A 27,214-nucleotide genomic window follows, 5' to 3' on the forward strand; every position below is an offset into this window, starting at 1 on the left:
CTTTCTGCTTGCATGTTTTCTGAGAATTTGAATGTACTTCTGCCCTGTATAACTGCAGTGTTTTTTCCCTCTCTAACTTCTTAGAATATCTTTTTCCGTATCTTTGATTTTCTGTAATTAAACAATATGCTTAGGTGTAGTCCTGACATCTTGTTTTCTATTCTCTTAGCTTCCTGCACTTATGATTTGGTATACATTAATTTGAGGGACATTCTCAGTGATTTTTGTTTGAAGTTTTTCTTCTGTTCATTTTTTATTTTTGTATTCTTGTTATGTGTATGTTATGTCTTATGTAGCTGCCTCACCATTCTTAGATAGTCTCTTCTTTTTTGCTCCCCTAAATTGGAGAATTTTATTGAGATATCCTCGGGCTCACAGATTCTTTTCCTACTTAATATCCAGTTTAAAAATATGTCCCTCTAAAGACTCTTGTTTTTTCAGTTACTGTTTTTTAATCTTCCTCCTTTTTTTTAGTTCTCTATTAGAATTTCCATTTTTGTGGTTAGTCATCTTTTTTTTTTTTTTGCAACTTTATTCATTATAGCCTTCAGCATACTGTTTAAAAAATTCCTAGTCTCATAATTCCAGCATACCTACCACATTTGAGTTTGGTTTTTACAGTTACTGTTTCTTTACATTGTGTGCTCAAGCTTATGCTTGCTTGCTCGTGCTTACTTGCACTCTTTCTCTCTCTGTCTCTTTGTCTAGCCTTTTAATATGCCTTATGAGTTTTGCTTTTGTTAATCCTGAACATTGATGGACCTACCAGGTTAAAGGAAATTCCCTGAACAGGCTTTGGTAGTACAATGGTAAGATGAGAAGGGGGAAGTCTTACTTAGTCCTTGAAGTAGGTCTTAGTTATTTTAATGAGTTTGCACCTCTGAACTATGAAATTCATAAATGTTTCTCATTCTCCTTGCCAAAACCCAGAGGATGGATGAGTGGAGGGGAATAGGTCAGCTGTTTTCCTTCTCTCATAGAGTTAGACTATAGGGAGTGGGAGCTGAGTGCTAACCATTCTTCCATGTGGATAGCTGTTTTATATTTATCTTTTTTAAAAAAAATTTATGTATTTGGTACAGGGTCTCACTATGCAGCTCCAACTCATAGTGATACACCTGTTTCAGCCTCCCTAGCACTAGGCTTACGGGTGTGTGCCACCACACCTGGTCTTGGTGGTTGGCTCAGAGTGCCTGGGGCAGGGCTGGCATGACATGTAGTGGGGATCGGCACATAATACTGGGGATTGAATCCGGGTCATTGCACTTGCCTCAGAGATCAGCATGTAGTGCCGGGGATCGAACCTGGGTCCTTGTGCTTGTCTTGGCAGGCAATTAGACCTCTGAGCTATTGTGGTGGCCCTATATTTAACATTTTAGTTGTCTTGTCTTTCCAGTAAATCTGCCTGCATATCCATTCTCTGCTTAGTGTTTTATCTGCCTTGCCTCAGTTTCTCAACAACCCACTTTTTCTTTGAGCTGTCATTTTTTGGGGGTAGTAGGAATTGAACTCAGAACCTTGCACTTGTCAGGCGGGTGATGTGCTACTAAACTATATCCCTGGCTTCTTCTTTGAACTTTCTGTCCTAACTTCCCTACTCCCATTTTCTTGATCTGTAGCTGAGTGTTAATCTTATGCTTCTTCTTTTTTCCTTTTCTTTCTTTTTATGAGGTGCTGGGGATCGGACCTAGGGTCTCATGCATACTAGGCAAGCACTTTACCACTGAGCTACATCCTCAGCTCAATTTCATGCTTCTTTTGAACATCTTACTCTCCCCCCTCCCCAATACCTTTCCTAAATCCTCTCTGTTCTGCTTGTCTGGACTTCATTCTTAGTGCCAGCTTCCAATGCCAGTGTTCCCTTCTGTTTCATGAAAATGTCTTTGGGAAGCCTGATTTGGGTCTCCTTTCTCATTTGGAAGATAGTACTCTGTAGGATGAAGGGTCCTGTGTCTTTCCACTGAGTGCTTTCATATGTGTAACTAGTTGTATTTGTTGCACTAGCAGGGATAGAAGGTGAGGTAATGGTTTAGAAAATCTCTTAGAGGATTTTCAAAAATTATTTATTACTATATTAGCTAATAACATTTGTACTTTACACAGTATCTATGTCCTCAGTTCATAAGTAACAAATGACAGAATGTGGATCAGTGCTTAAGGAAGGTTTTAGGAAATAAAAGTTATGACAGAAACATAAGGGTAAGCCAGAGAAAAACAATTGTCAATCAAGACAGATTGCCAGTGGCTCTCTTCCCTTTCTCAAATCTTAAAGTCATGAATTTAAGAATAAACCATAGTGTGAAATACTAGAAAATAAAAGAAAGGCAAATTTTTCAAAAAGCACTCTCAATGTGATCCCATTTCATTCTGAAGAAAATTTATACATGAATATACAGTAAAAACATCAGAAATAATGTAAGTTTGAGTGATGAAAATGTATATTTTTAATTCCTATTTATATTTCTTTATTTTGTGTATTTTGTAATAAACCTTTTTAAAATTTTTTTGAGGCAGAGGCTCACTGGATAGTTCTGGCAGCCCTCAAACTTATAATAATCCTCCTGTTTCAGCTTCCTGAGTGCTGGGATCTAAGATACATATTTTTAATTAAAGAGAATAGCAGAAGTAAAGAAAAAGTAGCTGTCCTGAATATAAAACTAGTAGTGCAGGGAAACTGGTATGATATGAAAATAGGTTATTAGGGAGTGCATCATATTATCAGTCATAGCAGCATCACTTTCATTTCTAATTTATTTATTTATTTTTATTTTAGGGAAGAGTCTACAGGGTGTTCAGGGTCTCACTCACAGTGATCCGCCTGTTTACAGCCTCCCAAGAGCTGGGATTATAGAAGTGTGCCACCACAACCAGTCTCAATTGCCGTCTCAGCATGCTCTTGGGGCAGGGCTTGCATGGCAGGCCCCAGGGATTGAACCCCTGGCCCCTGAGCCTGCTTGCAGGCGTATTAATCTGCTGAACTATTTGGCTGGCCCTTCATGTCTAATGTTGTAGATTTTATTGTTTTTATGTTTGCCTTCAGTTTCTTAGCAGGGTTTTCAATGTGCTTTTAAAAGTTTATATTGGTGCCTAAATGAATTTATTATAAGTTTTAACTAGAAGATTTTGCTGAGTTTGGAGTAGGTGTTTTACTGCACAACTCCTTTATGTGAAAATTGTGTTTTTACAAGCATACCTACAAGTATGTAGAGTCCTGCCCGTATTTGACTTTTCCTCTCAACTTAAAAGATGGGTTTTGTGTCTTCTTTTAGTGAATTAAGTATAAAAAATACTTGTATAAAGAACTAGCTGGATCCTTAGAATTGTTTTTTTCTAAGGAAGACAGCAGAAGAAATTGTTTTAATCATCTTTTAAGTATAAGCAATTTATTCTTTATTCGCAGATTAGAGATGATATTTGCCAAATTTGACGAAGTACAAAATTCAGGTGGTATGATTTTGAGTGTCTGCAAAGGTAAGAATACTTAAGTTATTCACAATCTCAAACTACAATGTGTTTTCATGCCGATTTTTAGATCACTATACAGAAGGGTTGATTTTATAAGGGAAAACTTACTTGGGGTATAATAACACATTTTTTTACTGCTGATCATTAGCTATTCCTTTACCCTTTTTGAAGTAAAAATTTAATAGTTGATCTATTGTGTAAGATGACAGTCTTTTACTGTATTTTTTGTGTCTTTTGTATTGAAATATTCCTCTATGTTCTATGCGTGAAATGGGGTTTTCATTTCCAGATTGTTTTTAGTAGAAATAGTGTGTTACAGAGGCTCAGTTTCATCTATATGCAGACTCTCAGTGATGATAGTGGTGAAGAGAAAAACCACAAAACTTCACTAGAATAATCATCTTTATCTTCTTAGTAGAATGAGACTAAATTGGAATTCAGTGAGATTTGATGTTAATATTCTCACTTATAGATAAATTGGTCTTTGATTTTGTGGTGCTTCTTTATAATGCTAATAAATTATGTTCAATTTTATTGAGTAGCATTTGCCTAGATTTGTCTTTAGATATTAATTACTCACATATGTGAAGAATATATTGTTTCCAAGGATTAATAATAGATTTTTTTCATACCTAAGAAAGGAGCTTTATATTAGACTGCACTAAGCTTGATAATGTAAATGATGTTAAAGGAAAATATTTGTTATATGAACTTATAGTTAGGTAATAGTAAAGCCAGTTAAAAATATACAGGTTTTTTTTTTTTTTTTCTTTTCTGTAGGTTATACCAAGACTGAACTATGTTGTGGTACGGGAAGTAAGATGTAATGATAATTTAGTGTTTTTATGTCTAACCTAATCTAAATTACTTCTGAAGCATAAATTGAGTTCAGTGCCATCAGTTCTCACCCTCATTGCCTACTGTTTCTCACTTTTCTTCTCTGAATAGGAAGTGTTTAAGTACCTTGTCCTAATTTTTCCATCAGTTGCCTCTGTACATGTCTATAGAAACCAAAAGCAGCAAGGACAGTTGCCAAAATTTCTTAAACTGAGACTTTCATGTTTTCATAACATTCTTATATGTGTGTTCCAGACTATATAGTTATAGTTCTTAAGGAAAAATGTATGATATGTATTATAAAATTAAGAGTCTTGTTTATATGGCTTAATAATAATAATAGTAATAATAACATTATTATTGTCTTTTTGAGGTAGGGTTTCACTATGCAATTCAGGCTGGCCTTGAATTAATTTTGTAGCACAAGGTGGCCTCAAATTCACAGCGATCCTCCTATTCAGCCTCCCAAATACTGGAGTTACAGGCTATGTTTTATTTTATTTTGAAGGCACTGTTAATGTGTTTGATAAGGTATTTAAATATATTTAATATATTTATTTTTGTTACTTTTAGAATAGGAGCTTATTTCCTATTCTTTTTCCCCTCTTGTTTATCACTCCAAAAACAGGGTATTTTGGAGGTAGTAGGCATTTTTTTCAGAAGGAATCCTAGATATTGTATTAGAGATTATGACCTAAATATTTCAAACATGCTCAAATGTGAAAGTTAAATTCTATAGTATACTATATATATTGGGATACAGAAAATAAGCCATTTTGATGATAGTACAGTAGGCCCTCTGTATTCAGTTTCCATGTCTGCAGATTACATAGCCACAAATTCAGCCAACTACACATTGAAAGTATATTTAGATCTACTGTATTTGCCTCTGTCCTAAACATGTACTGAGTTCTCTTGTCATTCCCTAAACAACATAGTATACAAAATGTTTACATTGTTTAGGTAATAGAAGTACAGTATGTGGTAGGATGTATAGGTTATATGCAGATACTACACCATTTTTTAAAATTAATGTTTGCAGTACATGAAATTTAAATTCATCTTGAAGAGAACGTGCATTTATATATAACACAATTTGCTTCTTTTTAATCCCTTTCTCTTTCCCACCTACCTTCCTCCAGTTCTAAATCCCTTTCCCTCATTTTCATTCTTACTGTTATTCTTAGCCAGTGTTTATAACAAAATGTTTACATTTATTGTGGGTATTTGATACCTGTATATAACACATCATATATCTTATACTATACCATTTCATGTAAGGAACTTGACATCTTCAGATTTTACTATCCTTGGAGGGCCCCAGAATCAATCCCCTATAGATACTGAGGGACAACTATATTATGGTTTCATTGAAAAATACTTGAATGAATTAGTTAATGAGGGAGGGAATAGAAGAAGAGAGCCCATTTGTCATGTTGACAGATCCTTGGGCCCAGGGACCCTTTCTATCCTCTCTCACTCTCCATTTCTCCTTCCCACTTTCCTTCTTCATTAATATATTCTTCTAGCTGTCCTTCATCTCTCCTTTATGCTCTAGTCTTGGTAGCTTGTAGCCTAAACAACATTTCCATCTGGATGTCTAATGGCCACTTCAGGCTTACTATATCCAGAAGTAAAACCCTGTTTTTATTTTTGCTTCTTAAATCTGTTTCTTCCCTAGTCTTGTCTCTTTCAGTCAGTGGCGTGACCACTGGCTCAAGCTAGAAACCTGACTTGATTTCCTATTTTAACTAATAAATGATTTCTGTCTCTGATATACCTATGTATCTTAAATTTGTCTATTTTTAAAATGTGTATGCTAGCACTGTGCTCTTAAATGTTGTTTAGGTCTTTTTAATCTGCATACTGCAGGAGACTACTGTTCTATGTTTGCTTCTGAGAATTCATTTGTTACCCAGAAGTTGGAGTGAATCTCTCAAAATGTAAATTAAATAATGTCTTAACAGTAAAGAAGATAATTTAGCTAGGCATGGTGATACATGCCTATAATCCCAGCACATAAAGAGACTGAAACAGGATTGCCATGAATTTGTGGTCAGCCTTGGCTACTTAATAATTTCAAGGCCAGCCTGTACTATGTAGTGTGACCTTATCTCAAAAAAAAAGAAAAGAAAAAAGAAAAAGTTTCTACCCTTAAAGAGCCTATATCTTGGGCAGGGAGATGGATCATAAACAAGTAAACAAAGGAATATACAATGTGGTTACACTGGATAATGGGAGAAAAACAATGGGAGGAATGCGGATGGACTTCCAGAAATAGGAATCCTATAAAGTATTTTAGGATAGAAAAGGAAGTGCTGTGTAGGACTGACATGGCTTACCACTATTTTATTTACATCTGTTGTGTTGAGGTCTTTATTTTACCGTTTTTTCCCCTTGTATATATAATAGTACACAACTCTTACATACTTTTGTCTGCTTTCTTTCATAATTGCCATAGCTATATTCTTTTTTTTTTCATAGCTATATTCTTGATTTCAGTTCTGATTGAATCCTTTGACTTGATTGCTTTGACTCTTGCATTAGTTCAGCATATTCTAGAACACTAAGTGAATTATGTCATCAGAGACTTGAGCCTATCATTTAGTTTAGGAATAGTAATAAATGTAATTTTGTTGTTTTCTGGAGGGTTTTTCTATTCTGTTTTTAATTGTCATGTTACAGAAGTTAGAGTCTTTAAGTACAATAGAATTAGCTAAGATTAAAACTCATTATGTTGTGCCTCAAAGCAGGCAACATTAGCCTACTAGGATGGAAAAGCCTGGAAGTTGGAGGCCCCCTGTGTTTAAGGGAAGGTCTGGTGTTGTCATAGAACTTTTTAGAGTTTCCTACACCAACCAAGATGTAAACACCAGCAGTGTTGGTGGCTGTGACTACAGATTTTTCTCTTTCACTTAAAAAAAATTATATATAATTTTCCTTTGGGGGGCTGTGTGTGTGTGTGTGTGTGTGTGTGTGTGTGTGTGTGTGTGTATAGAGGACATAACAGTTTGGCATACAATCATGATAAAGCACTTAGCATCTTTATAGGAAAGAGTTGGTAGGAAAAGAATTAATTGCTGTTAGAGGCTGGCAATGAAATGCAGCCTTTGAAATGTACCTTTATGTTTCATTTATATGAGTCAATAAGGTAACTTCCATCCTAGTTTTATAATATATCTTGCAGTAGAAGGCAAAGCAGCTCTTTTTGTAGGTTGATTTTAAAACACATCTGTTTATGCCATGGGCCCTAGCTTCTGCGAGCTTGATAATATGCTTATGGTTATGTAGCCTGGATAGAGGGTGCTCTGCGTCCCTGCAGCTGCGCACTGGCTAGGTTCTCTCTCCTCCAGAAGCAAGCTTTGTTCCATGTGGCCCTGCTGTCCGAACACAAGAGCAGCCTTTGATGGGCTGCCTTTGACGTGATTTGTTTACGGCAGCCTGAAATGCTTCCTGCATAATGAGAGCAGTTAATCATGGAAACTGGGCTAGTCCTGTTTGTGTACTTCTAGCAATCTTCTGTTGTAAATATTAAAAGGTAATGACAAAAGAATGAAAACCTTTTTAAAAAGGCGCAAATCAGCTAATCCATCAGATCATGTGATTGCTTCTGATTACATGGATATCTTTAGGGAAGCAGAAAATGATTGCTGAACACATGCCTTGTGTTTTGATGATTGCATTAAAAGTCCCCCGGTGGGATGGCACTCACTGGCTCCCAGAGCTTTTCTTAGATTAAAATTCGGGCAGCCTGTAGAAGGAAAAACGCCACAACCTGTATCTAATAGTATATGTGCAGTTAAAGAATAATCTTGATCAAACCTTGCTAGGCTCTGCTAAATAAACGAGGATTTTCAGCAAGACCCCAGACTTTTATTTTGAAGTGGAGTAGCAGCTGTTGGCTATTGCGGTGCAGAGCTGCAGCGCGGCCTGGGTCACACAGTGCTTTGGGTGTCTGCAGGCTGCAGGCCGAACCGGTGGCGCAGGCACTGAGCTACACTTATTTGGTGTGCTGTTTGACCTCTTGGTTTAAGAGAGCTCCCTGGACCATTTGAATGGCTATGGGAGATGGTGAGTAAGATTTATTTTTCTTCTTTTGCTGTGTTACATACTTCCTGTTAAGGTGACGATCATTTGCTGTGTAAGAAATATATTTCTCCTTTAAAAATGAAGGACATTTACGTATTTGTGTGCATGTATACTTGTGTGTGCATTTATGCATATGTGTGCTTGTCATTTGGTATCTATTTCCACTTGATGTGTCTCTTATGGGATCTGGCAAACATAAGGTGACAATTTATTTTGCAACCTATGCCAAGCCTTCAGCCCTTGGTGTTGGATAGGAAGGGGTATTGGAAGAAACGTGGAATGTATACAAAAGCTTTGAAAGGAGAACATGGCCTTTGGAGCAATGACAGATTTGACAGGAAGGTCTGATTCGCTGTCTTGACATCTTTCCTGTTATATTCAATACAAGTAGAATTCTGTGGTAATAAAATATTAAAAGATGAAAAATTTAAACTATTGTGTACACTCTTTTAATTAAAATGTTTGTGATTTGTCAGTATCGCTCTAATAGTTTTCCAGAAAATAATCTTTTAAGAATTCTGTCAGGACACAATTTGATTAAAAAGTAATTTTTGGCAGTGCTTTATTTTGGTAAGGATAATTTAAAACATTTCTATAGTGCTTTATGATTTTTAAAAACACTTTGATAAATATAATATATGTTAACTCCTCAGGTACAAATAACTCTGTGAAGTATATAGTATTTTGGTATGTCTAGTTGACAGATGGAAATTGAGGCTTGCTGAGATATGTCCCAGATCCAGAAACAAAAAAAACCAATTGAAACAAAATTTAAAGTCCCAAGTGTACATTTAGTATTATCCTTCATGACACTTAATATTGGAACCTTTTTTCTGCATTATTAAACCTTTTGTTAGAATACTTAGATATATATTTTATAATCACATCAATATCAGAGATAGGTGCAAAGGGAAATGTGAAGTTTCTCAATATTTTGAATGTTTTTTATTAAGTTCGTAAGGCAGAGTTTTTATTTAAAGATTTTAACCCTTAACATTTTCAGCCCTCCTATGACTATATAATAACCCCTTCTCTCTAGGTACTTTGTTTCTTTAGGGTTATGAGGACTAGAATATAACTCATCAAAAGGATATTAATAGTCATTTAAACTATTGCATACATTTAAATATAAATATAATAGTAAATTAAATTTTGTACATTGTTATGACTTATTCCAAGAATTTATGTAACTTTTATATGACTAAGGAAATAAATGAGAATGTAGTTTTAACTATTAAAATTTTTATGGTAAAAGATATCCAGGCAAGGTCTTATATATTTAAAGGCAGTGCCAAGTTTCTTTCCTTCTTATTTTGTTTTATTTAAATTAATCTTAATTTGCAGGCAGTTCTAAATTTTGCATTTGGTTTGGGTCACATCCAGATTTTATTTTCTTTCTTGAACATTTTAGATTCATTGGACTGGTTTTTATTTTTTGTGTAACAGAGATAGCTAGATATTTAGAGATGTATCGATTTTCTGAAAATTAAAAATCTCTTTATAAAGCTTGGAGGGTAACTTTCCAACTAATTCTCTAAAATTGAATGCTTGTTTTGGATTATGAAAATATGCTGTTATTAAAAATAACAGAATAACTGAGACAGGTCTGGTTAGTCTGTCTATCTGTCTGTCTGTCTATCTATCTATCACTATCTTAGATTTATAGTCCTTGACAGTTTAATATATATTCTTCTGCATATCAGTTTATGTCACATGCAATGCAGATATACCATACCAGAATGATGTGAACGTACATAAGAAATGAATTACACTATCTTTAACCTATGTTGCTTATTTATTAATTTTAATTACAAACCTCCTATGCAAATATGTCCTTTTCAAAAGTAATCAAATAATGAAGATAAAGCAAAATCCCTCCTGAACTACCTGCAAGTCCCAAGTCTAAATATAAGCACAGGTGAAGATTTTTACTAATATAGAGTATTTCCCCACCTTTTACTGTGTTTTAACATGCATGATAAGTATCGAAATAAATTATTTTGTTTGGACTGTATATAAAATGATACTCCAAATAAATTTTTTCCATTTGCTACATCATCTCCACGGCATGGAGATTTTAAATGTTCTCATGTGTTATTCTGCCTCATTTGTTTAAACTTGCATAGTACTGTATACCACAATATGAATATATCATAACCATTTCATCTTTTATGGAAGTTCGTATTAATTACCATATATAATTCATATAAAAGGCTTACAAGTAAATATTTTTGTCGAAACAATATGTTTTCATACAAACATACAAATATTTCTTAAAATAGGGAGGCCATTTCTGGATCAAAATTTCTATTTTCAATTGTGTTTATTGTAAAAGAGGCCTTACCATTCACATTCCCACCAGTAGTTCCTGCTGTCCTTCTCAGTTCTGGTGATTATTAACCTTTTTTGTTTTGTTTTTTACTGGTACTAAGGATTGAGCTCAGGATGCTTTACCACTAAGCTCACACACCACTTTTTAATTTTTGAGACAGGTCTGTAATTTTCAAAACTAGGAGGGACTTGAAATTTTATGATCCTTCTGCCTCAGTATCTCTGATTGCTGGGTGTCTTAGTTACTTTCTCATTGCTGAAACAAAGTCTCTGATACCCAAAGTTTAAGGAGGAAAGGTTTATTTTTGACTTATAGCTCATAGAAGTTTCGTTCCATGATCAGCTAGCTCCAAGACCAGATAGCATGGCAGAAGAGAAACAGTCCATAGCAGGGTATCCAGAAGCACCAAGCAACAGTCATACCTTCTTTTCCTCTTGTATTCCATCCAGGCTCTAAGCCTATTGATTGGTGACATCTACACCTAGGATGGGGCTTGCCATTTTCCATACCCAGAACCATGTTAAACCAGTCAAGGACTAATGTAATTACATATCTTAATACCTGGTAACACACTGTTAATCCACATTCATACACCCTGGATCCAGTCACCTCTGAAAAACCCTGTCTGTGAGTACATGAAGCTTTAGATGCGCTTCTAGATTCAAGCTAAAATATTGGGATTACAGGCATGTGCTACCACACCCAACTTTGTTATCTTTTTAAAATTTACATTCACATAGATGAAAAATATACCACACTCTGTAGAACATCTCTGCTTTCTGATAACATTGGTCATATTTATGTTTGGTTATTTTTATTTTCTGTGGATTTCCTCAAAAGTAAGTTTTTTGACCTTTTGTTTTTAATTTTAATTTAATTTTTTTTAAATTTGATATAAGATCTTGCTACACAGTTCAGACTTATAGTGATCCTCCTGTCTCAGCCTCCCTAGCACTGGGATTACAGGTGTGTGGCACCACACCTGGTTTCAGGGCTAGCACAGTGTGCCTGGGCTACCAGGATGCGTATGGCATATGGTACCAGGGATTGAAACTCAGGTTGTTATGCTTACCAGGCAGTCACTTAGACTGCCGAGCTGTCTCCCTAGCCCTGTTTATTATTTATGGTTGCTCTTTATGTATTCCAGTTATTAATATATTATATATTGAATACATTATGTAAGGTGAACTTTGAGGTCATATGAAAGACTTCAACAGCTTTATTTCTAAGTAAACTCAGATTTGTGAAACACTGTAATAACTATTACTTGAAAAGTTATGGGGATGGCTTTGTATTTTTTTTCAGTTTAATTTTTTTTCCTCTTTATCCAAGGATGGTTATTTAGTTGCCCTGGACAGCCAACATAAAGTTAAAAAACGAAAACAAAACAAAACAAAACAAAAAACCTATAGGATTACTATGTGATGCTGAGCCCTGCAATATGCCTCAAAAGCACGAGAGAGAAATTCGGCCTTTCGATGCTGTTCCACGATTGGAAAGAAAAAAGTTTTGCTGAAAATCGTTTTTAAACTTTTAATGTTTTAAAACTGTTATTCCGAAAATGTGTCTTTTAAAAATATATTCAGTTGATGGTATAATTGGCTTGCAGAAAGTCAGCCTTTGAGATCCTTTGGCTTCTGGGACCTCTCCATACATATGTGAAACGTAGTTTATGTTGTGTGGAACAGTAGCAAGAAAGTAATGCTGGATAGATCTTTCTTCTTTCATACTCTTAAAACCCTCTGTGACACATTAGAATTGGATTATTTATTTACTTTGTGTGGCAATGAGAATGAAACTCAAGGCCTCACATGTGCTAGGCAAGGGCCATGCTACTGATTGCACCCCAGCCCTGGCTTTAGTAATTTAAATCACAGCAGGTAAAAATCTTAACTTTTTACTTTACTGGCATAAAAGAGCAAGCTTTTAGGACCAGTCATGGGGGGAAGGGAGTCTACGAGGAGAAGAAGTAAATTAGAAGGTACTCAAGTTTTAGCATTAGCATTATAGGCAGTAAATAGCAATCACTAAGATTGAAAATAACTAGTGACTAAAACAAAGCAATAGTAGCCCCCACTGAAGGCTCTGGCCATCCATCTTGTAGTGTAAAACTGTAAAGAGCATCTATTCTTTATGTTGTACTTTCAAATAAAATAGCCTAGTTGAGACAGTCTTATTTATCCATTGGATGCAAAATGAGACACCCATAATAGGTACCATCAGATTTTCAAACCTGATATTCCTGATTAACTGGAATTTTTAAGGGAAAATTTATACCTTTTTTTTCTACAAGTAGAATGGTATAGTTTAATTATCCTAACAGCTGCTATAAGCCTGTAACTGCCTTAAAAATTTAACTACAGGTACTTGAAATGTGATTTTGTAAAGTTTCAAAATAAACCTAATCACAGCTCTCGTTTCTTACTTAGTTTAATATAATGGTCATCGTGACATATTGTTAATTTTATTGATGCAAGGCAATGATTTAAGTTGTAATTGTTTACTTTGTTGAACTGAAGATCTTGAATTTTTAGAAGATACTTCTTAGAAAAGTCATAGAAGTTTTCAAATATAATTTTAACTAGTCAGTTATATCTACTTAGAAATTCATAAAAAACCTTACATTTCTTGGCCTCTGTTAAAAACTTTGTCTGGAATGGACTTTTTTTGTATGAACTGAGAGCAGGGTCTACAGGGTGTGCATGTTCTCATTATGTAGATCAGACTCCTAGTGATTCTCCTGTTTTCAGCCTTGCAAGTGCTGGGATCACAGGTGTGCGACACCATGCCCGATCTCAATTACCATCTCAGTGTGCCCCCAGGGTGGGGCCAGCACCCCCCTACCCCATCCAACCCTGGCTGCTGTGCTCTGCCTAAGCAGGTATTTAGTCCGCAGAACTATCTGGTTGGCCCTTGGACTTCTATTTTTTATAAGTAAAATAATTAAGATTGACTTGCTGAGAACATAGCATCGTTGTATAAATACTAAAATTTAGCCACCATCTTATTTTCAGGCTAAAAATTTGAGTTTTACTAGAAACACAAATTTCCAGTTTCTAGTAATTTTTCTAAAAGTAATTATTTTAAATTGAGTATATTTAAATTTTTTGCTACATGATTTTTTTCTTCTGAGGGCATGTATGTGATTTTATTTAGCTCTGAGAAGTTTTTTCTTTAAAAAAGTTTTTCTCAATTTATTTTTTGATATTTTCTCTTTTACTAGCTTTAGCCTTTTATAGTCTCCTTATATTAGTCAGATGCTAGACCTCTTGGGTTGATACACTGTCTTTTAGGCTTTCTGTTCTCTGTTAAGTTTTTCATCTTTTTCTTTTTAATTCTGTGTTCTGGGAGGTTGCCTTACCCTTGTCATCCAGACCTTTAACTTTGGTGAACAAAACTTTAAGTAGTACGAGAACTTTTCTTTACCTTTTGTAGTGATTCCAATTTCACAGAATCATGGAGGGATATGTACGCACACACACGAGTTCATGGGTACATGCATATGGGTACTTGAGTGTATTAAGTTCCATAAATTGGAGATAGGGAAGAGTTTGATGAAATAATTTCAGATTTTCAGTTGATCCTTGTATACCTTTCTATACTTTCTGCTTTAGAAGTTGTTAGTTTTCTGTAATGCTTCAAGGTAGATCAGTTCTCTGCTGTTTTAATCAGCTTCTTACAATTCTAAATTGCAGTTTTGTAAGGGTATTCTTTGTTAGCCTTCTGTTCTTTTTTACTTTTTACTTAATAATTTGTTGCTCTCTTTTAGGGGATAATTTTATATACTCTCATTTTCTTTGTTTTTTATGATGTTGCTTATATTGTTGAGGTTTCACAACAGGGTTTTGAACAAGGGAGTAAAGTGATTTAAATTATTATAATTTTTTAGCTAGACATATCCAGAATGAGATAATATTGTATTACCAGCCATCATCTATCTTTGGGAACTATTAATATGTAAATAGTTTTTAGGACTTGGAGTGTAGGTCAGTAATAAGTGCTCACCTAGCATGTGTGAGGCCCTGCATTTGACCTCCAGCATTGTAAGGAAAGGAAAAATGAATTTTTATAACCAATTTTATCCATCTGTATGCCTACTTCATCTTTTCCTAGCTGCACTATTCTGCTGGACTCCGATGAGCACACATACACAATACCTGTAGCATATATAAAAAATTAACCATTGATATTAAATATTCAGTGTTCATATTTCCTCCATTGTTTCATAAATATCTTTTTATGATTTGCATTAGGATTCAAACAAGATTCTCTACTATAGTAGGTACATCTCTTAAGACTTTGTAACATTTCTCTTTATTTTTTTCATCATCTTGTCATGTATTTGTTGAAGATAAAAAAGACTAATAGATATAAATTTTCCTGTACATCAGATTTTATTGTTTGTATTACCATGGTGCTTTTGTATTTTTGCTTTTTAGTGTTTTTATATCCCCGGTATTTTCTGAAATAATGTTGTGTTTAAAATCAGGTATGATTTTGGTATTTGGTTGATAGAGTTTTCATAGGTGATATTTTATGTGATCTTTTTGATTTCTGTTAGAAGCCATACAATGTGTGTCTGATTGTCTTTGTGCTATTAATATGAACTATGGGGTTAGTTTTTATCAGCTTAATCTATTCTTTAGAAAGCCTTCCATCATGCTTTCATTTATGATGTTAGCAGCCATTGGTCCAGATTGCTTTTTTAAAGATAATCACATCCTACTTTGTGGTTTGGAAGAAAGTCAAGAAAATAAACAAAGAGACTACTTTAGTTGGACTGGGCTGGCCAAATAGCTTAGTGGATTAAAGCGCCAGCAAGCAGGCACAGGGGCTGGGGTTTGATCCTCAGGCCTGCTGTGCTGGCCCCCGCCCCTGGGGTGCGCTGGTGACGCGTGCCTGTAATCCCAGCTCTTGGGAGGCTGTAAACAGGTGGATCCCTCCAAGTCTGATCTAGTAGTGAGACTCTGGACACCCTGTAGACCCTTCCCTAAAAATTTTTTTAAAAATTAAAAAAATAAAAAAGAAGTTGGACATGAAGTGATGGTACTAGTCTAGTTTATTTTATTTTATTTTATTTTATTTTATTTTATTTTTTAGTCTAGTTTTAGATCAGGAGTTGCAATTGAGGTACAGAGAAATAATTACATTTAATATATTACTTGGGGTTACATACAAGCAGTATGGGTAGATGATCTGTATTGAGCAGAGATCTCTTATTTTGAGTTTGAGCTGCTGAGATAGCTGTCATTGATTGTATTAGAATGAGGGAAGACTTAGGAGAATAGATTTGGAAATGCTGTGGGTGCTGTTATCTGTGTCAAGCTAGAGCTACCTTTGAGATCCCCATGAGAGAAATGTCAAAGGCAGTTGGATATATAAATTTGGAATAGCTGAGATTGTCTTGGCTAGAAAGTATAGTGAGGAGTTACCCAACATTATTAGGGTGAAGTCATAATAGCCATCAGAATACACTGAGCTAAGGGAACCTGTGAAGTCAGAGGAAAGCTAAAAGGAGCATCCTATTGTAAAAGCATAGTATGGGGAATGTAAATAATTAAATTTGAGTTTTCTGAGACATCAGTGATACAATTTTTAGTTGGTAATTTAGATATTAGATAGGACTGTTTATTGTGCGATACATATACATATATGTGTAATTATATATATCTTATACAGTTCAGAAATCCAGAGTCCTGTTGCCCGTTGTTTTAATTAGAATAAGGAAGGATATAGCTTTAAGTGGAAAGAGGAACTTGGTAAAAACAACTAGTTATTCTGAAACTGAGTGTATTGAGTGCATAAAAACCTACCAGTATTGAGGGTTTTTCTAAATGAACTAGTTGTTTCACTGGAGAAACTCCACACAGAATAAATATGTTAAACATGATACAGAGTTTTGGCTTGTTATTTCGTGGACCATTTAAGATAGAGCAATTTTGAGTCTTAGAAGTAGAAATTTTAGGGCCAGGGAGATGGCTCAGTGGAATAAGTGCTTCCCTGGCAAGTACAAGGGCCTGAGTTCAAACCCCGGTATCCCTCCCCCCCACCCCCGGCCAAAAAAAAAGCAGAAATTTCAGATTTTGAAATATACTTGTAAAAGTGAAATAGAAAGTTTGTTTTAAAAACCAATTGAATATATGGCCCTTCTTGCAGGGATAGAAGGGTTTTGAGGGAGTAGGTAGGGAAGGAGGATAGGGTTTGATTAATGTAATACAAATTCACAAATCTTTATCTGAAACTTTGAAGATTAGTGTTTGGAATGCAGACTGTGTCACAGTATACACTGAGTTTAGGTTAGTTCAGATTTTGCCTTCAAATTTAAAAGACAACAAAAGCTGAGTTTGTATAACTTTTTTTTTTTTTTTTGTTTTTTTTTTTTTTTTTTTTTTTTTTTTCCAATACCAGGGATTGAACTCAGGACCCTGGCAGGTGCTTATTCTATTGAGCTATCTTCCTGGCCCCTTTCATAACCTTTTGACTTTAGGTATGTACATATGAGATTTGTGGCCTTTAAGAAGGCAGAGCCTACTCTTTCTTACTTGGCCTTTTTTTCTTCTTCCTCGCTTTCATCTTGCCTTTGTCTTCTTACTTCCCCTACTTTTTCCAGTCTCCTCTTCTTTGTCCTGTCTCTTCTTCATCTCTCCTTTTTTGCTGCTCGCTTTTTTTGCTCACTCTCTCTCTCCTCCCCTCCCCCCTTTCTTTTTCTTTTTGAAAGTCATTCTTTTTTTTTTTTTTAACTAAATCCTGAGCCTGGCATTCAAGGCCCTACAGTTCCTTTTTCAGTCTACCACTCCAGATTCACCAGTCACTGAACTGGACTGGCCATTATACTTAAGATCAGTAACTTTTTTTCTGAAAAGAAAACAATTAAATATTCAAATACTCCTGTCTGTATACTTTTTAAAGTGATATTTTCAAGGGGCATATTGTGCTCTTTAAACAATTTTTTAAAATATTATTTCATTATATTTTAGACCTGCCAGAGAAATGCAGATATTAACAGACTTTCATATATTGACCAACTGTTTTTGAGTGGTGTTAGTATTTTCTCAAAATTCACTTAAGATATTTTTGATAAATAAAATTGTGTTGCTGTACTTTGCCTCACTTCCTGTCCTTTCTTCCTTCATCTTATTAGTATATCTTATCACTAAATACAGTGCAAGAAATTTTAAAAGCTTTTCACTATAGACTTGCTAATTACAAAAGAGAATTAATTTAAAGTTTGGGAAACCACCCTCAGAGAGGGTGAGAGCAGAGAGTCCAGAGCAGGCTTTCTCTTCCTGTTCTACCTTGGACTCCTCTTTCCTTCCATTCCTTCTTGTCTCTTCTTTCATGTCCTCTTTCTCTCCATCTCTTTTTCTCTGCCACCTCTATTTCTATCTCTATTGTTATCATTATCTCCTTTCCTATGTCTTATTAATTTCTCTCACCATCTGTCTCTTCTTTTCCATGTCCATCATATACATAGTCACTGAACCTGCTCAAGTTAGTAATTTTTACCCTTGAGTTTTTTTTATTAGTACATGCTTGTAGTACATAATGATTATAGTTATTGTGAAGAGTTCATGCATGTATATAGTAGATGTTTTTTTTCTATCCTTTACCTTTCTCCTCAGTCCCTGCTCCTTCCACCTCTTGCTCCCCCTTTACATTTGCAAAAGCTTTTATTTTCATCTGTTCTCCCTTTAATTCTTCTTTTAAAATCCCCTTTCCCCTCCCTCTTTTCCCATCCTTCAATCTCTTGTTCCTCCATGCATTTGAAAATGGTCTCCCTATTCTTATCTATGTATAAAATTTAGGTTTCTTGTATAAAAGAAACCATGTGATACTTAAGCTTGTGAGTCTTGTTTCACTTAATATTGTGGCTGCAGTTCTATCCATTTACCTCTGGATGACTCAAGTTTATCTTTATATCAGAATAGTACTCTATTATGTATAAATACATTTTCTTTATTCATTCATAGGTTGATAGGTATTTGGCTATTTCCAAGATTTAGCTATTATGAATTGTGCTGCTATAAACTTGAGTATGCATGTAGCCTTGTAATATATCTTTAACTCTTTCGGGAAGATCCTTGGAAAGGAAATTTCTAGGTCAAATGCAATTTCTGTTTTTAGTTTTTGAGGAATCTCCACACTGATTTCCATAATGATTGTACTAGTTTACATTGCCACCAACCATGTAGAAGAGTTCCCTTTCCCTACACTCTAATCAGCATCTGTGATTATTTGATCTCTTGATTATAACCATTCTTTCTGGATTAAGATGCATCTCAGTGTTGTTTTAATTTGAATTTCTCTAACAACCATTTCTCCAATACATTTTTTTCATATATTTATTGGCTTTTTGTATTTCAGAGAAGTGTTTGTTCATTTTGGTTGCCCATTTTTTGGATTTTTAATTTTGTGAAGTCTTATTTTGTTTTGTTTTTGAGTTCTTTACATACTTTACATGCTCGTTCTCTGTCCAAGGGATAGCTGGCAAAAAAATTTCCCCATGCTGAAAGTTGTCTCTTTACTGTGTTGGTTGTTTCCTTTGCTGTGCAGAAGCTTTTTATTTTGATACAATTCCTTTTGTGGCTACTCTCTGTATTATTTCTTGTGCTGTTAGGCTTTGTACAAAAAGTATTTGCCTGCCTTTGTGTTCTACAGTTTTATCTATTTTATCTAGCATTAGGTTAAATGTTTCTGTTTTAACATTTAGATATTTGATCCATCTTCGTTTTAGTTTAGTACAAAATGAGATGTATGGAGTGAGATTCAATCTTCTGCATGTGAATATCTAATTTTCCCAGCACCATTTATTAAAGAGGGTGTCTTTCTTCCAGTGTGTATTTTTGACCCCCTTCTTAAAGATCAAACAGCATAATGTGCCTGGGATTGTTGTGTTTCCTTTATTCGGTTCCACTGAATTACATGCCAGTTTTTGTGCCAATACCATGCTATTTTGGTCACAGTGGCTTTGTAATATAACTTCAAATCTGGGATTGCGATACTTCTTCCTTTGTTTTTGTTACCCAGGATTAATTTTGCTATTCTGGATGTCTTTTGGTTGTATATGAGTTTTAGGATTGTTTTCTCTAGATCTGAGAGAAAAACTTTTGGAATTTTAATTGAGATTGTGCTGTACCTATCTATCAGTTTTGGCAATATAATCATTTTGATTATATTTGTTCTGCCTGTCCAGTAACAGGAGCTATCTTCTGGCTTCTGATGTCTTTCTTGATTTTCTTTTTCAAGTGTTATAATTTCTCATTGTAGTGGTCTTTGACTTTCTTTGTTAATTCCTAAGTAATTTTACTTACTGCTATTGTGAATGATTTTTTATCTTAATTTCTTTCTCCATGAGTTCATTATTAGTATATAGGGATACTTGATATTTCTGTGTTTATTTTGTGTTTACAGTTTTTATAAATTTATATGTATCTAGAAACTTCATATATTTTTCTAGTTTCTCCAGATTTTTGGTGTACAGGCTTGTGAAGTAGTTGCTAATGATTTGGATTTTGGCAGTGTCTGTTGTGATTTTTACCTTTTAAGTTTCTTTTTTCTTTTCTTTTTTTGTTTGCGGTACCAGGGATTGAACTCAGGACCTTGTCCTTGCCAGGAAAGCACTTATTCTACTGAGCTATCTCCCCGGCCCCCCTTTTAAATTTCTAATTGTCTCCCTTTTTTTTAAGATTAGCTATTTAGTTCGTTTTAATATGTGTGTCTTGTTTAGCTTCTGTATCCAACTGTAGTTAGAAGGAGAACAGAAGTATTGACAAAATCATAATCTACAGTTTATGGGCTGACCAGATAGCTCAGTGGATTAAAGTGCCTGCTTAGGCAGAGCACAGCAGCCAGGGTTCAATCCCGTCCCCGGGGTGCTCTGAGATGGCGATTGAGACTGGGCATGGTGGTGTACACCTATAATCCCAGCACTTGAGAGGCTGAAAACAGGAGAGTCACTACAAGTCCATTCTATGTAAGAGATCCTGTAAACTCTGTACACCCTGTACTAAATGCATAATTTTTTTAAAATATGGTTTGTTTAATGTGCTTGATACTTGTTTACTTGACAAAAATGATAGAGTATTTCTATACATTTCCCATGTGGTGTCTTCTTTCTTCCCACTCAGTGATGATCTGATCCTTTGAGCAGTACCTAATCTGATGTTAATTCTGCCTGCTGCATTTAAATTCCATTATTTAAATTTTTTTAATTTTTAATTTAAAAACATTTTGTTAGTATCTGTTGGTAATTGGTAATTACATTGATCATGGGAAGTTGATACATGTACAAAACATATCTTAGTTCTTTTTACTTTCTGAAGTTATATTTCTCTATATTTTCATATATAGTTCTGTTTGATTATGGTATTTAAAAACTGTAACTTCTTACAATTTTCTAATCTCCAAAATTATTTTTGAGTTAGTTTACTGTGTATTAGTCTGTGTCTGCTGGCAGAAGCAGGATTTTAAATAGATCCATTCCTAATATCTATTTCTTTCTATTCTTATTCGTGGTGTCTTGTTTGCTATTGTTTCTGATGGCCTTTAGAAAATTGTTTGTGGTGGTAGTTTGAGAGATACTTTCTTCCATAGACATTTTATATGTGCTTCTGCTGTTGCTTAGTAGTACTACCATTCTGAGCCTTAGAGTTGAATGTGAAGTGTTTGAACTTCTCAAGCAGTTAATTTTAATGAAATGCACCATTTGATTCACTTACCTATTCTCTTGGGAAATTTATGAAAGGAATAAACAATGGGAGTATAATAAGGGTTTATCTATGGTCTATGTAGTATATCAGCTTCGGACTCTTGTCGTATTTGGTTTTTGGTTTCTGTTCCCTTTGTCCCACAGAACCTTTGGAAGAGAAGCTTTCGTGTATTGGTTTTATCCTTGAATTTTTACTATCTTGTCAAATATTTATTGCTTTTAAGATTTTCCACATTGTGTTTTTTTTCCTTCAGTATATATAGTTGTTTGCATATGGACTATTGCTTCAAATAATTTAGTAATTCTTCTTTTTCTGCAGACCAAAAGTCTTCCTTCAGATAATTGTGCTATTTAGGCATTTTTTCACACGTAGAAGATACAGCAGTGGGCAAAAATATATATACGTCCCTCCCTCATAGATCATATCTTTGAGGGAGAAGAGACTTGTAACATTAATGACATATGTAGATGGTGAATGCTAGAAAAAGAAATAAGACAAGAAGACAGATCAAAGTGTCAGTGTGTTGGAATAATTGTAATGTTAGTGTTCAAAGAAAGCTTCATTGAGAAAGGTGACAAAGACATGATGGTGAATGAATAATGTTGATACATAGAGGGAGGGGCATCAGGGATGTGCAGATAGCATTCTAGGTAGAAGAAAAAAGTACAAAGGTCCTTACATAACACACGTAAGAAGGCTAGTAAGATTGGATTGGAGAAAAAAAGAAGTAGGACATGAGGTTGGATACACGGGCATGATGTCTAAGGCCTTAGAGTTCTGAAGTTTTTGTTATGGGGTCATGGAAGAATTATGATCAGTGATGTGACTTTATTCAACTCAGAATGTGTATTATGAAGAAATGCACAAGGGACAAAGAGATCAGAGGCAAGGAGACTTTAATTGGCTATGAGAGCTCCTGATTGTTCTGGGCAGTAGTGTTATAGTATGTTCAAGACAGAGTTCCTGCTTTAAGAAGCTTCAAAAAAATCAGTGTTTTAAAAGTCAGTACCTATTATTTCATGAAATGATAGCTGCTAAACAAAAATAATTGGGATTTGTTTTTCTGTTTTGTAGGTGAGAAAAAAGTTTAAGCCTAGAATATTTATAGTTGATTGCTGCTTGTGTTGTAAAACAGATATTTAATTTTAGGGTTCTGATAAATTATTTATATGAATTCCTTTAACTTATGATAAAAGAATGTACAACTTTTATAAATTTTTTGAGATTTTGCCTTTTAAAATTTTCTTTAATTTTTATATATTTGAAGTTTTCTTGAGTGCATAACCACTTAAGATTTTGATATTTCACCCATTGGATTCATCTCTGTATCATTACTATATATCTTTATTTCTAGTAATGATTCTTTAAGCCACCTATTTTGAAATTAATATAACTATGTCAGCTTTTTTGGATGGTATTTGCCATGGTCCATCTTTATAATTTTACTTTAGCCTTTATATGATCTTACATTTAATGTGTATCTCATGTTAGTGATCTATTTAAAAATATTCAGTGTTGGTCTTTTATTTATTTATTTTCTTGGTGGAACCAGGGATTGAACTCAGACCCTAGGAGCTTGCCAGGCAAGCGCTTACTTTACTGAGCCATCTCCCCAGTCCCAGTGTTGGTCTTTTACTTGGACTGTTTAGCTTACTTACACTTAAGGTAATTACCATTATATTTGGTTTTTATCATTGTCATTTGTTTTTATCTTTTCGTTAATCGAATCTTTTTTTATTTTGCTTTTTGTCTATTAATTTGTTCGTGCATATATTTTACTCTTAGTGGTTCCCTAGAACAAGAATTGGTAAACTGTTGCTTGCAGACCAAATCCACCTGCCCTCTTTCTATAAAGATTTTATTGAAACACAGCCACACCTGTTTATTTACATATCACAGATGATTGCTTTGGTGCTGTAGTGTCATAAATGAGAAGTTGCACAGAAAGGCTTTATATGTATGAATTCTAAAGCCTAAAGTAATTGTATGTGACGCTTTATGGAAAAGGTTGGAAATCTTTGCCCTAGAGAAGTGGTCCTTAATTTGTGCATCATGGTCATTAAGAAAGCTTCTCAAATTACTGGGCTGCATCTCCTGAATTTCTGATTCAGTTAGGTTATGGGTTTGTGTTGGGACTAAAGTGTTTACGTTTCTAACAAATAATGGTACTAACTCAGCTGCTAGTCTGGGGATCACATTTTAGGGACACTGCTCTACATATTACAGTATGTATATTTGATTTATTGCAATATAAAGTAAATTACATACAGCACTGAATATTCGTTATCTGAAAGTTTTAGGGCCAGAAGTTTTTCAGGATTTTTCTTGCAGTATTTGCATAACTTTTATCAGCTGACCAACCTTAATTCTAAAATCCAAACTCCAAAACTGAGTGTAGTGTCATCACTCAAAAAAGTGTCAGATTTTGGAGCATTTCAGATTTTAGAATAAGAATGTTCAACCCATACTATTTATTGTTCCACAATAATGCTGAAATCCTTAGAACCGTTTAACTTTGTACTCGTAGGAGCACTCAAAAAAAAAAAAAAAAATCTCAAATTGGAAACAGCCCAAAAGTCTGTCAATAGTAGAATGGACATAAGTTGTGGCATACTCATGTATTAGGAAACTATAAGCAATGAAATGAATCTTCTAGATATTGTCTTCTAGCATCTAATGAAAAAAAGCCAGATAGCAGTGTGTATTCTGTATGATTCCTTCTATATATAAAAATTCAAAAATGGGCAAAACCAACTACAGTGTTAGAGTTCAAAAATATCTTTGTTTGAAATAGTGATTTTTAAGGGTCTTCAGGTGTGTACAGGATATAGGTAATTTATTGATCTAGATACTTATTACATTGGCTTGTTCATTTGAAAAGTCACTGTGTTGCATATTTAGGATTTGTATACTTTACTGTATTTGGATAAAAAGTTAAACATTAGCTTACCTGTAATTTGAGAATCTTAAGAGTTAATCTTTTTTTAATGGTAAGAGACATTTGCTCTTTGATTCTTGTGTATATGTCGGAATAGAACACTGTTTCCATGAGAACTTTTAGCTAATCTGGTTTAGCACCTTTCCATAGATTTTTGGGTCTACTCTGTCTCTTGGCTGCATATTTTGCATAATGGGGCCAGAAAGTTTATTTGGTATTGTGATGTTTTTAATAGTGTAGTCTATGTAAAGCATAGATTTTAAGTCTGTTAATTTATCCAGGCTGGTATTATACTAAGAAATTTTTCTTTAGCTAGAAGCTATTTTTTTCCTGTATGTAATTTAAGTAAACACTTGCTGAAATAGAATATGGCTTTATTAAGATATCTTTTAACAACCCCACCCTTTTGCCTTATATAAAACAGTCTTATAAGCTGCTTGGAGTATTTTTTAAAATATATTTAATAATTGTACTTCTAGCATCCCTTCCTTTGGGTGATTTTACTGTGGTGGTGACTGGGTATTTGTACAGGTGAGAACAGACTGGAAGAAGATGATTCTGGCAGACTGATTTGAAGCCTGTGGTAAAGCTGCTTCTCTGCCTCGCCCATCTTGTTTGTCTGGGTTGGTCTGTGCAGGGTCCTAGAGAAAACCGTGTTTTCAGAAGAGTAAGCTGCGTATATCTTGTGATGTTCTTTTTTTTAAGAGGCTGGGGTGTTTCATTTCCATAATAAGGCGATACTAGTATAATAATTCACATTGTAAAAAGATTCTTGTAGAATGTTATAGGACCATTTATTAGAACAAATTGTTCAGTTTTGTTTCTGTGGCCTAAGTAAGCAGCAAATTCTGAGATCACAGAGTTAATTATGTGCAGTAATGAACACTGATATTCCTTGCTTTACTGATGAAATAATCAGCACTCCAGCAGAATGAATATTGCATAAGACCTTAGTTTTTATTTATGTAAAATATTTGTCAGTAAAAAAAAAAAATTAGTTTTATAAACCTTTGGTATTAAATGCCTTTACAATTTTGATAAAGAATAAAGATTATAGGTATAGAGCAAATTTTTTAGATGCAGGGAGAATTTTTACCTTTCATCTGGCAGTAGCTGCCATAAGATGATGTCACCTTGTAGCTGATTGGCTGTTGCAGCACCTAGAGCAGGGAAGAGAAAGAAAAATGCCGGCACAAACCTCAGTGGTGGTTCTGTGGTTGTTTCTATCTATTTTTGATAGAATCTTTGATTAGTATCAAATTTACTGTATTTGGCCATGTGAACTATTGGGAGCATCCTAGGGTGAGGGAAATTAAGAGCTTTCAGAGGAATGAGGCGTCTGATTTGCAAACGGATCTGTGATTGTAAGTTGCAGAATCTGGGTATAAGGAATAAGGCAGGGCGTGCTGGAAGATGCACTATGGGAGGAGCTGGCAGAAAGGCTTACATGAGTAGCAGAAAACTGAAAAATGCTTTTTGCTGTTCTTAGAGTTATTATATTTGGTTTTGTATTTTGACTTTATAACACATAGGACATATGATATATTTATTTTAAATTACACCATATTATTTTTTATATAGTGTTAAACAACATATAAATGTTTATTCAAAGGGCCTTTATATTGTATATCTTACCAAAGTAGTGATTTTATATATGCCTTTATTTGGATTTTTAGTCTTATAGAAAATGAAGCTTAGCTTCCTTAAATACATTTTTCTAATGCTTTGTGCAGATAAAAGCTTTGATGATGAGGAATCAGTGGATGGAAATAGGCCATCATCATCTGCTTCAGCCTTCAAGGTTCCTGCACCTAAGACATCCGGAAATCCTGTCAACAGTGCAAGGAAGCCTGGTTCAGCAGGTGGCCCTAAGGTTGGAGGTAATGTAAATCTATTTCAGTCTGCTGTGCATGCTCTGTGCCCTTGATATGGCCATATGTACCTAGAACTTCAGAGGGCTATGTTTATTCATGACTGCAGCATGATTGCAGATCTCAAGAGTCTTTTGCAACACCCAGTGTGCTACCTTTTAACAATATTGCATATTATTATTTCCAGTAGGAGCATGTGAATTAGTGTTTTCTTGAAAATATTTATGTTTCAGATTTTTTTTTAAGGAAAAATTCAGGGAGTTTTTTTGATGTGGGTTTTTTAAAGGAGAGTTTATTTCACAATTTAGCATCTAATTTTCAGGCACTATAATTACATCTAGAAAATGCTGAATTATGTAATATATTTATACATACATATAGGTAAGAAATTTTAAATATCTCAACATTTAAAAAATGGTAAAGATAACTATTGAATCATTTGTCACAATAGGAAATGGGTGTTGGTCATGTAAAATTGCCTCAAAAATAAGTAAGACAAAGCAAGTTTTATGCAGTTATATAGCATGTAAATGTTCTTTAAACAAATTAGAACTGTTTCTAGCATATTGCTTATCTTTAAATTTTTTGTGATATTTTTATATGCTAATTAGAAAGCCATGAATACATTTCAGGTTTTGCTAGGTTTTTCTGTGATAGAATGAATCTGTAAGAATAAATGTTAATATTTAAGGCTAAAAAGTCAGTTATCTTTTTTCTTTTAAAAATATTTGTTATAGTATTTTTTAAAAACATGTTTTCTTATTTATGATAACTGGTGGGAAAATCATGGTCTTGAGGATTTGTTTTTTTCTTTTTGGTCTGTATTACTTTCATTTAAAAAAAAAAAGAGAGAGAGAAAATTAAAAGCTGTATATTTTGACCAGGTTCCATAAGGATGTTTATTTCCCTGATCTTTCCATATAGGGAAATATTTTTTCCTAAGACATATGATATTCTGAATATAGAGAAACTA

At 34.3% G+C, this 27,214-nt stretch overlaps 1 protein-coding gene across 12 annotated transcripts in view; it reads left to right on the top strand.

Annotated features, from left to right (window-relative positions):
• Clasp2 (cytoplasmic linker associated protein 2) overlaps positions 1-27,214 on the top strand; it is a 203,474-nt gene that overhangs the window by 45,782 nt on the left and 130,478 nt on the right. For 11 of the 12 annotated variants that reach the window (XM_023719722.1, XM_023719727.1, XM_023719721.1 and 8 more), the window contains exons 7-8: positions 3,401-3,471; positions 26,104-26,250. In XM_023719722.1, the coding sequence (XP_023575490.1) occupies positions 3,401-3,471; positions 26,104-26,250 (218 nt within the window). Of the gene's footprint in view, positions 1-3,400; positions 3,472-7,772; positions 8,374-26,103; positions 26,251-27,214 lie in introns of those variants that run through there. The other variant, XM_023719731.1, reaches the window with a different exon arrangement.

The sequence above is a fragment of the Octodon degus genome, unplaced genomic scaffold (genome assembly GCF_000260255.1).
Source record: "Octodon degus isolate 3935 unplaced genomic scaffold, OctDeg1.0 scaffold00071, whole genome shotgun sequence".
Lineage (NCBI taxonomy): Eukaryota > Metazoa > Chordata > Mammalia > Rodentia > Octodontidae > Octodon > Octodon degus.